Source organism: Rhineura floridana, chromosome 11, assembly GCF_030035675.1.
Source record: "Rhineura floridana isolate rRhiFlo1 chromosome 11, rRhiFlo1.hap2, whole genome shotgun sequence".
Lineage (NCBI taxonomy): Eukaryota > Metazoa > Chordata > Lepidosauria > Squamata > Rhineuridae > Rhineura > Rhineura floridana.
Window position 1 is genome coordinate 34,627,970 of NC_084490.1, and position 17,412 is coordinate 34,645,381.

Below are 17,412 nucleotides of genomic sequence, written 5' to 3' on the forward strand. Positions count from 1 at the left end.
CTTAGCCTGGCCAAATCCACAAGATGTTCCTGAGACATTGTAGACCTTAAATACATAAATACATGCTGGCTGAGTGTTGACCATTGAACCGCACTGTCACTGAGTCTGTTTTCCATCAAGTCTGAAAAACTGTAACAAGGGGGAGTTATGTCTTTGCCCAGTCTGGGAACGGACTGCCAAGGCCGTTGCTATGGTAACCATTGAGATAGACTGGGAAAAGTTCTAGCAGCTATCTGTGTTAAGCTGAGTCTTCTGTGTATTGCCTCTGAACTGAGAGGTTCTCTTTACCTTTGGAGAGAGATGTACCAGAAGGGGGGTGACTGAAGAAACTCTACATGTATTTACTCTTAAGACTTTGGCCATAATGTCTTAATAAAGACTCTTAACTTGATCTAATGCTCTGAAGAAGCTTCTTGCTCAACTTAACTCCAACGTAATGTACGCTGTTTCATGCAACAACGCACACACGTCAACAGGGTTTATGGGCCCAGATCCACAGCGCATTACATGGGAGTAAGTTACTGGTCTGAATGGCAGACGGAGTTCCAGAGGGCAGCTTGATTGATTGTACCAGACGGAGGTGAGCAACATGGCTGTAATCGTGTCTGGGGGAGGCTTGCCAATGGAAAGATTGATGGAAAAGAATTATGGCAGCTGGAAGCCGAGGATCCGGGCTTTGCTGATAAAAGAGGATTTATGGGACACAATAGATGGACCCACTCCAGCGGTACTGACTGTGGCCTGGACGCGTAGAGATCAGAAGGCGCAGGCTTTTATACTTCTGGCTCTATCTGACTCTCAACTGCTACACGTGAGAGATGTTACAAACGCCAAACAGATGTGGGACGTGTTGGAGGCTCTTCATGTGCAACAGACTGCAGGATCTAGATTGTGTTTGGCACGGAAGCTTTACCAGATGCGCTTCACAGGTGAGTGCGAAATGAGTGAGCATCTCATGGAATTCAGACGCCTGTTTGCTGAGCTGACGGACTGAGGCGTCGAACACTCTGAACTTCATAAGACCTATCTGATCCTGGCTTCGCTCGATGGGACTTGGAATAATATGGTCATGGCTTTCGAAGCCATGCCTGACGGAGGTCTGAACGTTGCATTTATTGAGGAAAAGCTGACCCAGGAATGGCAGCGGAGACAAGAAGGGAAAAGTGCTGAGGAAAAGCAAAGAACCAAGCTGAAAGAAGAAAACAGCTGCAGACAGGAAAACAAGCAGGAACAGCAGTGGCTGAAGTCTTGTTATGCCTGTGGGGCTCGTGGGCATCTTCAAAGAGACTGTGCAGTCAAGCAAAACTCCAGGGACGGAGGCTTGAAGCAGGGAAGTGTGAACTTTGTTTGTAAACAGAAGTCTCAAGATTTAGGACCTGTTAACTGGCTTCTTGACAGCGGTGCAAGCCATATATTAATTAAAGACAGAAGTTTGTTTTATGCTTCAGAAGAAGTGCAGGATTTTGTGCAACTTGCGGATGGATCACACAAAAGGGTGGAAGCCTGTGGACTGGTGAGATTTAATAAACTTGGGATAATGTCAGAATGTTTGTTTGTTCCGGAATTGGCTCATAACATATTGTCAGTCAGAAAACTGGTGAGTTGTGATTTTTCTATATTGTTCCACAAAGACCAATGTTATATAATGAGGGGAGATCAAGTGTGTTTGCAGGGAAGCCTTAATGATTCACAGTTTGTAATAGAGAGCAGTCAAGCAGGGTGTGCTGTGTTAAACGCTAAGACACAGGTACATCAGGGCTGCGTCCATGAATGGCATCAAAGGCTGGGGCATGCAAACCTTGACATGATTAAGAAAAACCCCATGCATAGTGAAAACATGAAATTGAAGGATTGTGGACAGTTAATGGATTGTGATTCTTGTCATAAAGCTAAAATGACTATTGCACCAATTAACCGGGAGGCTGAAAGAACCACAACAGCTCCCTACCAGCTAGCTCATGTTGATTTATCAGGGCCAATAAATGCTTCACGAGGAGGTGCGAAATTCTTTATGGTACTGGTTGATGATTTTACGAAATACACTCATGTTTATTTGCTTAAGCAGAAAAGTGAAGCTGAGCAGAAGCTGAAACTGTTCATTAAGAGAATCGAAACTCAACATGATGTCACTGTGAAAGCAATTCATTCAGATCGGGGGGGAATTCACAAGCAAAGCGTTAAGTGACTTCCTTGAGAGTAAGGGAATACGCCAGACTTTCACAGCTCCTTTTAGCCCGTTTTCCAATGGATCGGCTGAGAGAAAAAATAGGGTGCTTCAGGAAGCAATGAGAGCCATGCTGATGGATTGCAGTTTAGGGAATTCTTTTTGGGCAGAAGCAATTCTTTATGTGAATTACATTCACAATAGGGTGTTACACAGTGCACTTGGAATGTCTCCTTATGAGAAAATCATTGGCAGAAAACCGAAAATACAACACATTCAAAAATTCAGGGCAAGGTACTGGATCCACATTCCACAGGGGAAAAGGGGGGGCAAGCTTGCACCGAGGGCACAGCAAGGTTTTGTTTTGGGATTTCAGAATGCATATTTCAGAGTTTGGTGTCCAGAAACACAGCAGTTAATTCTGAGCAGAAGCATTAAAGTCTCAGAAAAACCTTGGGATCAAAGGGAAACAGTTGTTCTTACAGGGTCAGATGACACACAAGAACAATCATTTAAGCCAGATCTTGACATTAAAGTGGAAGGCACACAAATACCTCTCAGAGATGCTTTGAATGAGCTCATTTGTGCAAAACGCAGATCGAAGAAACGTAAGGCTGAGGAAATGGAATCTCCTGCGCAGGCTGTGCCAAGCACAAGCACAGATGAGGGGGCAGAGAGAGCAGAAGCTCTGGTACCTTTAAGATGTTCTACAAGATCAAACATAGGGAAACCACCTGAAAAATTCACAGTGGGGTTAGTATCCAATCCTGGAATGCATAAACTGGTGGAAATGGATTCTGACACTTTGTATTTGACATGTGTACAGCCAAAGTTTGATTGAATAAAGTGTTAGCTAAATGTACAGAGATGTTCTGAAATGTACTGTAATATACTGAGATGTAATTTGGAACTGTATTGCAAGATGTATTGGAGAAATGTATTGTTATTGTTGTAATGAGTTACAGACATGATGGGAAAAAAGGGGGGATTGTTGACCATTGAACCGCACTGTCACTGAGTCTGTTTTCCATCAAGTCTGAAAAACTGTAACAAGGGGGAGTTATGTCTTTGCCCAGTCTGGGAACGGACTGCCAAGGCCGTTGCTATGGTAACCATCGAGATAGACTGGGAAAAGTTCTAGCAGCTATCTGTGTTAAGCTGAGTCTTCTGTGTATTGCCTCTGAACTGAGAGGTTCTCTTTACCTTTGGAGAGAGATGTACCAGAAGGGGGGTGACTGAAGAAACTCTACATGTATTTACTCTTAAGCCTTTGGCCATAATGTCTTAATAAAGACTCTTAACTTGATCTAATGCTCTGAAGACGTTTCTTGCTCAACTTAACTCCAACGTAATGTACACTGTTTCACACAACAACGCACACACGCCAACACTGAGATCCGGATTAAATGGAGCCTAGAGTGCACTCCCTTCATGGCATTCCATAAATGTCTCAAAAATGCCCTGCCCGGTGAGATGACCTTGGAGGCAAATACCAGGTGACCGACCAACTCCTGAAGCTGCAGAAGAGTCAGTTTCTTTGTCAGAACTGCTGCATCCAGATGTGAGAGCCATAGCGCTTACTTATCTGCTGGCAACCTGGAACTCTGCAACAGTGTCGAGTTCAATACTCAGATACATAAAAGATGTGACAGGGCCCTCTGATTTCTAGGAGCTAATGGTATGCCTAGCTCCTCAGTTAGGGTAGAGAAAATGTAGACCAAGTGTGCACACTGGCCCATGCCCACAGCTCCCACAAACAGGAAGTCATCCAAGTAGTGGGCTGTGAGGGAAGAGCCAGACCTGACCCTAACAACCCACTCGAAGAAGGTACTAAAGACTTCAATAACAACACATGAGACAGAGCAGCCCATAGGCATCACCCTATCCACATAATACTGACACCTAAACTTAAAACCCAAGAGGTCAACGTCTGAAGGATGCACGGGCAACAGTCTGAAGACTTATTTGATGTCACACTTGGCAGCAATACCTCCCCTGTGGACAACTGTGATGGCCTCATCAAAGGACATGTAGCGCACAGACTCACTCTCCTGTGCAAAATCATCATTTACCGATCCACCATTGGGGAAAAACAGATTATGGATGAGGTAGTATTCACCTGGCTGTCTCTTTGGGACAATGTCCAGAGGAGAAACCTGGAGGTTGGGAAGGGGGGGCTGGCACAAGGACCAGAAATTTGATCCACTGCCATCTCCTTGCCCAACATTGTGGCTGCCTTGCAGTCTGGATAAGATTCCAGCAACCTGGCTAATGGGGTAAGCTTGATGGGACTACTGAGTTTGGGACAGACCTCTGGTGCCCCCAGTGACCTGCTTGGGATGACTCTGGTCCCCAACTCCTTGCTTGACCTGATGGGCCCTTCCACAATAGGCACTGGGGTGTACACTGCAACAGTTGCTGCAAGCCTGTTTGAAACGGCAAGATTTCCATGTGCAACGGTCTGAGCTATTCTAGGCCCAGCAGACGTGCTGGGATTGAACCCATTGCAACCCCTGGCTAGAGCCAGAGGCTGACCCTTGGGCCAGCACCAACAAATGACCGCTATCTGCCCTTTCCTCCGACTGTGGGCCAGGTAGTGGTCATTTATCAGAGCTACAGAGCCTGATGTTCAATAATTGGGTCAAGTGCCACCTTCTGATGAACATTTTTGTCATATTTCAACCATGCCATGCCTGAGAAGTCTGCAAAAGCCCTGGTACTTTATCATTGACAAAGTCTGGGATGGGTATGCCTGGGTCATTATACCCATATATACCGTTTAGACATTAAGCCAATTAGGCCAAATGCAGCCCACCTTTTTTTTCTTGGCTGTCTCCTTGTCCTTAGACTCAGCCCCAGCTTTCAGCTGCTCCTCAGCCTGTCAAAACAGGAGGTGAACACATCTATATATCTACCACACCAGATTTTTTCATTTGTGGCCTGAGTCAAGTGATGCCCCAATAGGAGATAGGAATCTCCCTGGGGTAAACACCCACTGGCAAGGGGAAAGCCTGAGAAGACTGCTGCCCCTGAGCCACAGGCGGCTGCCACAGGGCTACAGCTGCAGATGGCCATGGATGATGCGGCTGTGAGGGGACCAAAACTTTGCCCATGTAATCCACTTGTTGTGAGGAAGTGCCTGCAATAAGTGGTGACAAGCCAGACCCCATAAGCCCTGAGTGTGCTGTGGCTAGTGGAGTTTGAGTGGGAAGCCCTGCCGTGTGAGTAGTGTAAGACTCACCTCCAAGTACACTCAGAGACGCCAGCACTGTGGGACCAGGATTGACCACTGCAGGAGGAACCGCCAGCCTGGAAACAGGCTGGATAAGGGAGGGTGGAGCAGGAGGAATAGTTGAGTCAGCCAAGGCTGGGATCTGGAGAAGCTACATAGGAAGCAGGTGCTGAAATAGATGATTCTGTGGTAGCCATACTAAACCTGCTGACTGCACACTCCTCTAGACTTGTCACCCTGGCAACAAGGTCATGAAGCAGGTTAGTTTTAGATGCAAGCCTAGCCAAGTTGCTAGCTGGTTCTTGTGATGTGGTGCTTTGCTATCAACTGGAGTGTGCCATTCCCTCTCAAGGGCCTCCTATTAGAAGGATTCCTATTAGTGCCCTAGCAGTCCCCATGTCCTCATCTGAGGTCTGAGGTTGAGCTGGGGGGCGTCTGGCCCCTGGCTCATCACCTTAACCCCCCACTTCTGCTTTACTTTCTTTGGGGTTCCCATCCCCGCCAATTAACTGTAATAACTGAAGAGGGGGAACAGGAATTAAAAAACACTGCACTGCAGAACTAATGCACAATCAGCCCTAGCTATATTGGCTACAACAGCAGCAGCAATAATGAACAATGCAGATTAACAGAACGATTTGAGATATGAAGCTGAAGCATTAGACCCCTATGTCCTAACACGAACTGGGGGGGGCAGATACCAGAGAGAAGGAACCTCATCCCCTACCTACCTAGCAGTACAATAGCTAATTGTTACACAACAAAAATGTGGACAAACAATCCTAATAGTGAATAAGTCATTTTTTGTCCATAAATGCTGAAGCCACCACCAGCTCGGGCTGCAGGCCTGTGCCTGGCCACATGCCACACCCTGCCACCTAGCACAGCCACACTAAATGTTATGGGCCACCTGCCCTGCACATGGGAATGCTGTGGCATTGCAGAGGCCAAAACTGCCACCCGCATGTGCCACAGGCTGCCACCTGACCATGTGCCATTCTCTGTGACCTAACACCACCACCCCAGATGGGGGGAGAGGCCGCGACGCGCGGGGAGGGGAGAGGCCGCGACGCGCGGGGAGGGGAGAGGCCGCGACACGCGGGGAGGGGAGAGGCCGCGACGCGCGGGGAGGGGAGAGGCCGCGACGCGCGGGGAGGGGAGAGGCCGCGACGCGCGGGGAGGGGAGAGGCCGCGACGCGCGGGGGGGAAAGAGGAAATGACTGCCATGGAGGGAAGAGGAAACCACAGCCAGGGAGGGAACAGGAAACCACAGCCAGGTAGAGGAGAGGCAACAATAGGCACTGGGAGAGGCAGCAACATGCAGGGAGGGGAGACGCAGCCAGCAATAGGCACAAAAGGAGAGGAGGCGGCAGGCAGGAAGGGGGTGGCAGGACAAGCAGTGGAGATGCATGCGCACATACACCATTGCCACTCACCTCAGTTCTCCACCTCCATTCTGCTTCTGTAGTCTAGCTGGCCACTTCCTCACTCGTGCTTCCTAACAGAGAGCATGAGGGAAGAGCAACACTGTGCAGAAGTGTAGTGTGAGGCACATTCTTTTGTCCACCAGTCACAGGAACAGACTTCCCCTTTCCCTCCCCCAAGTAACGGTAAATGAAACATTGGAAATGTTACAGTTACAGCTGAAAAGTAATTAAATTACCACCTGTTATAAGCGAAATGTAATGAATTTACCCTTTTGTTATACAAAAAAGTAGTGAATTACAAGTAACTTGTTATTTCTAACGAGTTACTTCCAAGCTCTGCCCTTAACAAACTATCATTTCCATGATTCTGTGGTGTGATTCATGTGTTTCAAATGTATGTTGAATGTTCTTTAAATGCATGGTGTAGATCTGCCCTAGGTATGTTGTGCATTCATTAGTGAAGTTAAAAGAACAATATTAAAAGATAATTATTAAGCGGGTAAATTCTGTAGCTCAGTGGTAGGGCACATGCTTTGCATGCAAAGATCCAAAATCAAATCTCTGTAAAAGACTATTTTTACAGATTCAAAGTGTTGGTACTTACCTATAAAGCCTTATACGGCGCGGGACCATGATATCTGTCGGAACGCCTCTCCCGATATGAACCGGCCCGTACACTACGGTCTACTACGAAGGCCCTCCTCCGGGTTCCGACTCATAGGGAAGCCCGGAGAGTGGTGACAAGATCTAGGGCCTTCTCAGTGGTGGCCCCCGAACTATGGAATGGTCTCCCCAAGGAGGTGCGCCTGGCGCCGACACTATCATCTTTTCGGTGCCAGGTTAAAACCTTTCTCTTCTCTGAGGCATTTTAATTCCTGTTAATTGTAAATTATTATATTTTGATTTTAGACTGTACAGTTTTGTGTACAGTTTTGTGTTATTTTTATTGTATTTTTAATGTTCACCGCCCAGAGAGCTGTTGCTAGTCGGGCGGTATATAAGCTTAAATAAATAAATAAATAAATAAAATATTGCCTGGAATCCTGAAGAGCCAATGCTAGCTCATTTCATCAGTTGCGACCGAGATGGTACCACATGGCCTGAGACAATATAAGGGAGGTTCCTTTGTTCCTAAAAGAGGAAAGAGACCCAAGGGCCACAGTGACTCAGATATTTATTCATGTGTTCTACCTCCAACATTTATATACCACTTTATTGTACTTTATTTTTTTACTTTATTGTAAAAAACCTCAAAGCAGTTTACAGAAGGAATTAAAACAATAAATCTATTGCCAAAAACAGTTAAAAATGGGTATTTAAAAACATTCCAAATAATAAAACCAGCAATGAGTTAAAAACAGATTAAAAGCATAATAGCTTTTACATGCCTGGGTAGGCTTGCCTAAAAAATAATAATGTTTTTAGCAGGTGTTGAAAAGAGTAAAATGAAGGCACCTGACTAATGTTAACAGGCAAGGAGTTCCAAAGCGTAGGTGTTGCCACAGTAAAGAACTGATTTCTTATAAGAGCACAACATGTACTATGTGACATTGGTAATACAGAAAGCACACCTTGAACTTGGCTTGGTAGCAAATGGGCAACTAGTAAAGATTTCAGAGCAGAGATATTATGGAAAGGGTTTCACTCTTGTGCCACAGCATTCTGCACTAACTGCAGCCCCTGGGTCAGGTTGTGATGCATGAGGATTTCTGTGACCTTGGCTGACTGACTGCCAGGATTTATTTTTGCTTTTGGTTTATGGTTATGAATCCTGACTGGTTATGGGATGCTGAGTTTTCTGCCCTACTTATAGCAATCTTGTTATGGTTGGCATCTATCTATTTATTATTTAATTTATATCCTGTCCTTCTTCCCAGTAGTTATGCTATGGTATTGCATTTTGGGAATCATCACTGTCTTTTCTTTTATTTTCTATTTGCATTACATTTACCTCTCACCTCACTCCCTTACCTCCATGAAAGCAATAATAGTGGTTCCACGTACTCAGCTCAACCCTCTTAAACCCATTTAGATACACCTTGTTGTTTGCATGATGGTTTCTTTCTTGCCATTAGCGTTAAAAGAAAATTCACATACTGGGAAGTGTGGCTTCAATTGTTGTTGTTCCCAAGCTACTGCCTGTGAAGGTAGACCAAACCATGGCTTTTTTTCCCCTCTCTGTCAATTATTACTCACTGGAATTGGGTTGGCTGTCAAACTGAGTTAATAGCAGCCCACAGGATAGTCAGGAAAAGGTAGAGAATCTTTCAAACTCTGGCTGCAGCTGATTGGAGCTGTAGTTCAAAAAAGTAACTTTTCCAAGCTCTGCTCAGAAGTACATCCTGTTGAGTTCTAGGGAGCTTAGTCTCTTTGTAAGAATGTTCTGGGGCATACCTCTTTGGTCCTGTGTGCTCCCATCTAACATTTCCACAATATTAGGCTCCCTTCTTCCTATAATGGCCTTCTAGTGACTGCCCCAGCCTGAGGGTACTTAAACCCTTCCTGGCAGAAGCAATAGGCTAGATTATATGTTCCCTACCCAGACTCCCTAAACAGATGAGAAGTAATGATCCCGTCACTTCAGCTGGACCTGGAAACACCCTCATTTAGCTAAGATTTCTATCTTAATTTCCAATTGGAGGATTTTTTTTATTTGAGTGGTATACTCCAATCAACTGTGATTGATGTTTAACATAACATTCTTAATGACATCTCTAAGGCCCCCGAAATCCTGAAATCTCAGGATATGGGATGTTTCTGGCCTCACCACCTTATTCCCTGCAGACCCTCTTTGATGTTAAGGGCCACATTCGCACTGTACATTTATTCCACTATTATTCCACTTTAAACAGTCACGGTTTCCACCAAAGAATCCTGGGAAGTGTAGTTTGTGAAGGGTGCTGAGAGTTGCTAGGAGACCCCTATTCTCCTCACACAGCTACAATTCACTGAGTAGTTTAATAGTCAGTCCTTTTTCCCCAGAGAACTCTGGAAATTGCAGGTCTGTAAAGGGGACTATGGCTTTCATAATGACTTCCAGTATCCTTCACAAACTACACTTTCCAGAATTCTTTGGGGGAAACCATGACTGTTTAAAATGGAATAATAGTGGAATAAATGTACAGTGTGAATGTGGGCAAGGTCAGAAAAAGCAACTCCCTTTCTAGTCCCACCACCCACAGAGGTTTTGGGGGTGGCCCAGGATAAGGAAATTTCTGTGGCACCCCCTAGATTATGAAGTTCCCTCCACACAGACATGCATCTGGCACTTTCACTTTACAGTTTTGGCAAATGCTGAAGCCCCATCTGGTTTACCTTGGCCTTTGACACCTGAGATGTGTGTTTTGAGAACCCACCCTCTTTACCGCTATTTGACTGTAATTTGTTTGAACTGTTCTTAATACTGAATTTTAAATTTTTTTAACTCTGCCCTGGGGCCTGCTTGTGAAGTGTACATAGTAGTAGTAGTAGTAGTAGTAGTAGTAGTAGTAGAAGTAGTAGAAGTAGAAGTAGAAGTAGTAGTAGGAAGAAGAAAAGGAGGAGGTGTGTGTTTGTGTGCGTTGGACAACATAAATATTAGTGTCATGATCCAGCCAGTGTTAAGCACTTTTATGTTTCTTAGACTTCAGCAGGGGAGTTAAGCATGTGTCTAAAACAGGGGTGCTTTCACATGAACATATAGTTCTCTGAAAATTGAAAGACAAGTTGGGTATTTAAAATGCATCAAATGTAGCAATAAGCAGTAGGGTGAATAAACTCCTTCCTGGGGATGCCTCAAAGGTCTTTCTCCCAATAGTCCCATTATTTTATTAAAAGAAAGATTCCAAAAATGCCATGGCTTTGTTAAGAAAGTAGATATATCTACAACAGGATAGGAACTAGTTATCAGCATTGTTCAGATTCATGTTCGGCAATCGGCTTTGGAGGTTTCCAGATGCTGAAAGAGAAAATAATTCAAGGCTATATGAAGAAAGAAAACAGCCAAGTAAAGATAAACAGCAGCGAGGAATGAAGGTAGTTTTTTAAAGTCCATCTTATTTATTTATTTATTTATTTATTACATTTATATACCGCCCTGTAGCTAAAGCTCTCTGGGCGGTTTACAGCAATTAAAAAAAAAAATTAGATATTTTTCTTAAGACTTTATATCAATTGTTTTTCTTTAGAATCATTGCAAGTAAGATATGTCAATTACAACATCTCTGAAAATGTGGATATCAACTTTTGCATTTTTGTTGAAGAATATGTTATTTGTTTTTATCCTTTTTAAAACAAACATTTTTCAGTCACCCCCCTCATATTAACATGGCGGGCACAGTTCTTACCATATTTTCGTTAACATTTGTAGATCAGTGCACTGCATGCACACTTAAGATATTTGCATTTACTTCCCAGGAAGAGTGAGACCAACCCTTTGCTACCAGCTTATAATATATAAATTATAATTGCAGCTGCAGCTGTTATGGTTGAAATGACTAAAGTATTTCTGAAGCATCTCCTGGTTAGTTTGCTCATTTTCCAGAATACAGACTGAAATGATGCTACAAACACTCAGAAACTTCATCTCAGGCTAAATAGTCCAAAGCAAGACTGTGCAGACCAGGGATCTCCTGTATCCTGAGGTAGTCTCAGAGCCACTGTATAATGCCATCAACCTCAGTCAAGGCCTGACTTTTCTGCCCACTCTTCTACCACAGATGTAAAGTATGGCCAGGCTGCAGAGGTGGTGGTATCTGCCACACTGTACAGCCCTGCCAACAGAGGGTGTGGAACTGAATTGTACTCTTCAGATTTTTTTTTTTAAAAGCAATGTTAACAATTGTAAACCAAGACCAGATGTTGTTGGACCCTTGTCATTGACCACTATAGCTGGAGCTGATGGGACAAGACCTGAAAGGTCACAGTTCCCCAATCCTTGCATTATATGAATATATACAGAAATTAGAAGTAATTATATTAGGAATGTGATACTGCACATATGAGACAATATTTAAGCATTACTAGTCCCTGGAATGTCTCCATTAATGTCTATTTTCTTTGAATTGTTTTCAGCAAGCTAGAATATACTATGTGGCTGTAATATGTAGAGGATAAAGGCTATAAAAAGAACATGTTATATTATTCTACTTTATTTGTTGAAATGATAAAATTGTTGGCTCAGAAAGTTATTCAAGCTTCTATTTTAAATATTTTAATACAGATTATTTATTTAACAAATTTAATGTACCATTTGAATTGAAAGACCTCTAAACGGCTATTTCCAACTGCTTATTTAAATTCTCAAGAACTAATGATATATGCATATTATTTTTGAGGGGAAAAAGACATACTGAACAACTGCACTTCCCAAAGGGTATGTTTTCACAATGATATAGTATATTTTATCAGAGATTCGGGAATGGAGACAGCAGTTAAGATAAGTTGGGGAAAGCTTTTAATAAGAACATGTCTGATAAACCAATGGAAGGCCATATGATAATTGTCAGACTCTTTAATGGATGTTTCTGCATGAAAATAGCTTTGCAGGATTCTGTATTTAAGGCACTTTATACCTTTCATTATCCAATGCATTTGTTGGAGATGTCAACAAGACTACAGATTTTGTACGTATTTGGTGAACTTGAAAGACATACAGTTTGGAGCTAAGGTGAGTTCTATAAAACTGGTTACAAATTAGAAATGGATCCGTCCTCTTATGGCCTGAGGCCCAATTGTACCCCTCCAATCTTCTCTATCCTGATCTGAGAACTCTTCCCAAGCCATTCCTCTTTGACTGTGCACAATGAATTTAAGAAATATATCCATATAGACATTCACAGGATCCTCCACCTATTTAGCTTTCCTTAAAAACATTAATATAGCTACATGTACAAAGCCTGTTTGTTAATTTGTTTTAAATTGCACACACTGCATTACATTTTCAGTCAGATACAGTGAATTAACCAGCTCATAGAGAAGCACTCTGAATGCAGAGTCTGTGCATACTGGGGACAATTATCATTTACTTACAAATGATGTAAACGAGGTTGAACATTAGATCATTGCCTGAAATCATTTCTGGTACTCAACCTCATCAAGGAATGGCAAATGTAAGAAAAGATAGATCATGGTGCTCTTTTGAGAGGTCCTGGGTCCCTGCTTAAATGGGAAGCCCAATATTTTCTGGGGGGGATAAGCCTGACACTCTTCGGCACGTTGGATGTCAATGGGACTTATTTCTAACTAACTGTGTATGGAATTGCATCTGTGTCCCATTTTCTGAGATTTCAGACATATTTCCCACAATCTTGCAAATGACTGCGGAAGTCAAACAGATGCCAATTGTCTGGATTTTGCAAAGAAAGAGACAAGGGTGAGTGAAAGAGAAACTTATGAACTATGAATGCATTATGATAATGAATTCAATTTATAATACAATGTATCTATTTAGGGAACCAGCATCAGAGATATTCAATTAAAGAACCAGTCTGGTACTATGGAATTTACACTGGTTGGTCTCACCAGCTCTGCAGAATTACAGACACTTCTCTTTGGGATATTCACACTCATTTATGCTACTGCTTTAGCTGGTAACGTCCTCCTCATCTTTACCATATGTACTTGCAAGAAGCTCCACACTCCCATGTACTTCCTGCTCATCAATTTGTCCTTAGTCAATGTGTTTTCCATCTCAGTTACAACTCCAAAATTGCTCCAGACTCTTTGGACCCATAGAAAGACCATCTCTTTTTATGGCTGCATTACACAGATGTATCTATTTGTATGGGCTTTGGGAACAGAGCTTTTTATCCTCTCATTTATGGCTTTTGACCGTTATGCTGCTATCTGCCATCCTTTGCAGTACACAGTCATCATGAAGAAGGAAGTGTGTGTTGGCATAGCCAGTGGAGCGTGGGTTGCTGGGATGTTCAATTCTGCTGTTCATGCTGGTCTTATGCTGACACTTTCCTTCTGCAACTCTAACATAGTTAACCATTTCTTCTGTGATGTACCCCCACTTTTAGAGCTTTCATGCTCTGACACCAGCCTGAATGAGATGATGGCTTTTGTGTCAGATGTGATCTTTGGGATTTGTAGCTGTGGGCTGACCCTAACATCTTACTTCTTTATCTTGAGAGCTATCTTCAGAATCCGTTCCACTGAAGGGAAAAAGAAAGCTTTCTCCACATGTTCCTCTCATCTCATTGTAGTCAGTTTTTTCTTCTCTTCATCCATTTACACATATATCAGGCCCAGCTCAGACTACTCTCTAGACAAAGATAAATTTGTTTCTCTCCTTTATTCAGTGGTAACCCCAGTTGTTAATCCACTCATATATTCTCTGAGAAACAAAGATGTAAAAGAGGCACTCAAGACAATTACTGGAAGAAGCAGGCTGCTCCGGAAAGCTCAAGATTGATCTGCAAAGATCTTTTGTAAGAACACTGGTGCTGCTGCTGTTAGGGTAAGGAGTTGAACAGGAGAAAAATTGGCAGAAGTAAACTGTTGGAATGTTCATGTGCACCAAAATATGCTACATATGATTTGGCATCAGAAAGCTTCTGATAGTTTAAACTGCAATCTGACATTTGACCATATCACCAACATATTGCAGAAAAGCATAAAAAGACACTGACATATTATACATCATATTCCTGGTTGTCATGAACAATCCCTTATTTCCTTCAAGAGAACCAGGAATTTAAGAGATATCCTGATTAAAAGTGAATTCAGGGATAACTTTCATCCCATTAAGAATATCCTCCCAGGCACTAGTGCACCCAGGGGCCGTCACACCTGTGGGCATTGTACCTATTGCAGGTTTACATGTGAAATGATGGAGTTTGTTAACCCCATTAATCAAAAAAGTACACTTTGAATCATTTGTCAACATACAATACTGCCAGACCTACTTATGTAATTCAATGTGGATGTTTGAAATTATATGTTGGACAGACCTCCAGAATTGTTAAATAGAACACATTGGGGAATACCTCAGCAACATCAGAATTAAGAGGTCTGGGGGGCCCTTAGTGGATCATTTCAATAGTTACAATACTCTGTAGCCAAGCTTAAATTTTGGGTCTTAGAAAAAGTATATGGTGACAACATTGGTCTTTTACTTAGGAGAGAGATGTTATGGATACTAGGTTTGAAAACAATGACCCCTAATGAGGAGCTTGAGTTTCTTTCTCTACTATGAAATCCAGAAAATACCTGCGGTCCCTTACTTGTTTTTTACTCCCAAATGGTGGTCATTTAGTAACAAGATAAACAATCAAGTGGTTCCACCTGCATCTTATTTCTGGTTACTGTGATATATATACTTGCTCAATATTCTGTTCTTTGAGGCGTTTATATTGTTGTAAGCGGTCTGATCATTTGAACTTCTCGATAGCTCGCAGTGTAAGTCATAGACTGATTTAGAGATGTTATATGTATGATTTTACATGTTTATAAAAGTAAACTTGTTCCTGCTGTTTTATATGATTATAGCCCCTGATGAAGGCCTCTAAAACCTACAGGCTGAAATGCGATGGGTTTGAACACACAATAAATCCCTATTTTACTAGCATCTTGGCTTTTGCCCTCTATTTTTTTTGCTTGGAGCACTTTGCCAGCAGTGGCAAAGCAGCGGCAGTGTTTTCACAGGCTCTTAAGGGCCCGCATGGTTTGGACTTGGGGCTGGGGGTGTATTACCAGCCTGACAGTCCTGTGCCTGACCAGCCTGCTTTTTGGGCCTGCTTAGGGCCTGGTGTTTGGCACCGTTTGGGGCATGCTTAGGGTGGGGGTGGCCACTTGGTACTGACCATCTTATGTGGGATTGGATAGTTGCCCTCTTCCCTGATGGCCATTTTTGTCATGCAAATCTAGGACTGTGATGAAGCAAAACAACTGAAAATGAAAAACGTTCTATGGTTTCATTTCCCCCACACCACCAAGAAAGACTGGAGACACCAAATTGGGAAAATGTTATATTTATTAAACTATAACAATAAATTGGGAGAACCTGCAGACCAAATCAACACATTGATTTGCACCCCACCACCCCAGCCAAGGATGTGAATAAATACATCCATCTTTGCTAGATGAGCCCTGGGTGGTGACCCACCCTGCACATCCATGCCTCACCATACCAGTGTCCACCAGAATGAGCAAGACAGGCCCTCAGAGGCACCCTCCATGTGCATCCCATGCCTAAACATGGAGTTCCCCAAAGGATGCCCCTAATCCCATAACTGCCTCAGTAAACCCCAAACTAACCCTCCAACTTCCTCTCCTGCCTGAACTCCATGCTGCATCAGGTGCAGCTTGATCACCTCTCCCCACAAGAAAAAAATTCTGCTAAACCTCTCTGCAGGTCCTCCAAAAACATGTCACATCCCAAAGTAAAGAGATGAACCCCATCATCTCTGAAAAAATATGGGAAATCATGTCTGATTCTGACATGGGGGATAAAAGCCTAACCAAATGCAGCACCAATTTGTATACTCTCCTGTTTACCGATCTTCTGGCCCTGTCAATTTTATTGGGGTGAACAGCCCCTGCCAAACCCTTCTTTCCAAGAGGTTGGACCATACTACAAAGAGGCCTGGAAAATTGTGCTTAATCCAATTCAAATTGTGAAAGATCCTGGGCATCAGACAGGGCCTCTGAGAGGAATTATATCAGGGGGTACAAAGTTTCTTTTGGACCCCTTCCCTTCTCCATTAGTCATTCTGTTTTTATCCATTATGGTTTTATGCCATGAGCTATAGCCCGTAAGGTCAAAAAGGGTATGGAAGACGAGAGAGGGGTGAAGTGGAGCGCTCTGTAAATTTTCTGCATTTAAGGCCTTATGTTCTTATACTCCCTCCACAATAAATATAAATAAAATAAAAGAGGATCAAAGATAAGAAAGCACATTTGATTTGATGCTTTTGATTTTATGCTACAATTCAGATAAGGAGAAAGAATTTACATTGAAACCAGGTAGATAAACGTACTATTTATTTTTTAAAAAGAGCTTTCCTGGCCTTTTTTTGTGAAAAAGTTTGAATCACAGCATGAAAATTAATTGTTCTGGCAATGTTTGATTCAATACTTAGCCTGGCCAAATCCACACGACGTTCCTGAGACATTGTAGACCTTAAATAATTCTTAATTAGCTTAAGTTTGCTAAATGACCTCTCTCCAGAAGGTACTGTTGCTGGAATTGTTAATAGTATTCTCAAGCTAACACAAACATTTGGAAACAGGTCACCAAGTCTGTACTCTGTTAACAAGTTCAACAGATCTAATGGCTTTAACTGTGCATTTACAAAATTTGCTTTATGCACTGAGGGTAAATGTTGCATTTCTTTTCCAAAATCATCACCATTAAGGTCAGCAGGATATTGCTCTGATAAAGATAAAGCTTTTCTCTCCACATCACCTTTGGACATGGTGAGATATTTCCACAAGAAATCAATTTTTTCTGCCAACTGTTTAACAGCACTGAAGCAGATAGTTAATCCTTCTATAACATTGTCTATCAAAATGTAAAACACACACTTTCTGAAGTAGGCCTCTTCTGGAGTATCATCTGTGTCATTCATTTCTTCCAAGTTAGCATCAGGTGTGCTGTCGTT

The 17,412-nt window shown here is 42.7% G+C and overlaps 1 protein-coding gene across 1 annotated transcript; it reads left to right on the top strand.

The window, feature by feature from the left end:
* The first annotated feature begins 4,101 nt into the window (after positions 1 to 4,101).
* LOC133367893 (olfactory receptor 13G1-like) lies at positions 4,102 to 14,222 on the top strand. Its single transcript, XM_061591980.1, has 2 exons — positions 4,102 to 4,272; positions 13,254 to 14,222. Exons 1-2 carry the CDS (start codon positions 4,102 to 4,104, stop codon positions 14,220 to 14,222), a joined length of 1,140 nt encoding a protein of 379 aa, XP_061447964.1.
* Positions 14,223 to 17,412: the final 3,190 nt, after the last annotated feature.

Coding starts and splice junctions, on each gene's coding strand:
- LOC133367893 (XM_061591980.1), top strand. CDS start 4,102: ATGCACGGGCAACAGTCTGAAGACTTATTTGATGTCACACTTGGCAGC. Junction 4,273..13,253: donor AAAAACAGATTATGGATGAG/GTAGTATTCACC, acceptor GTATCTATTTAG/GGAACCAGCATCAGAGATAT.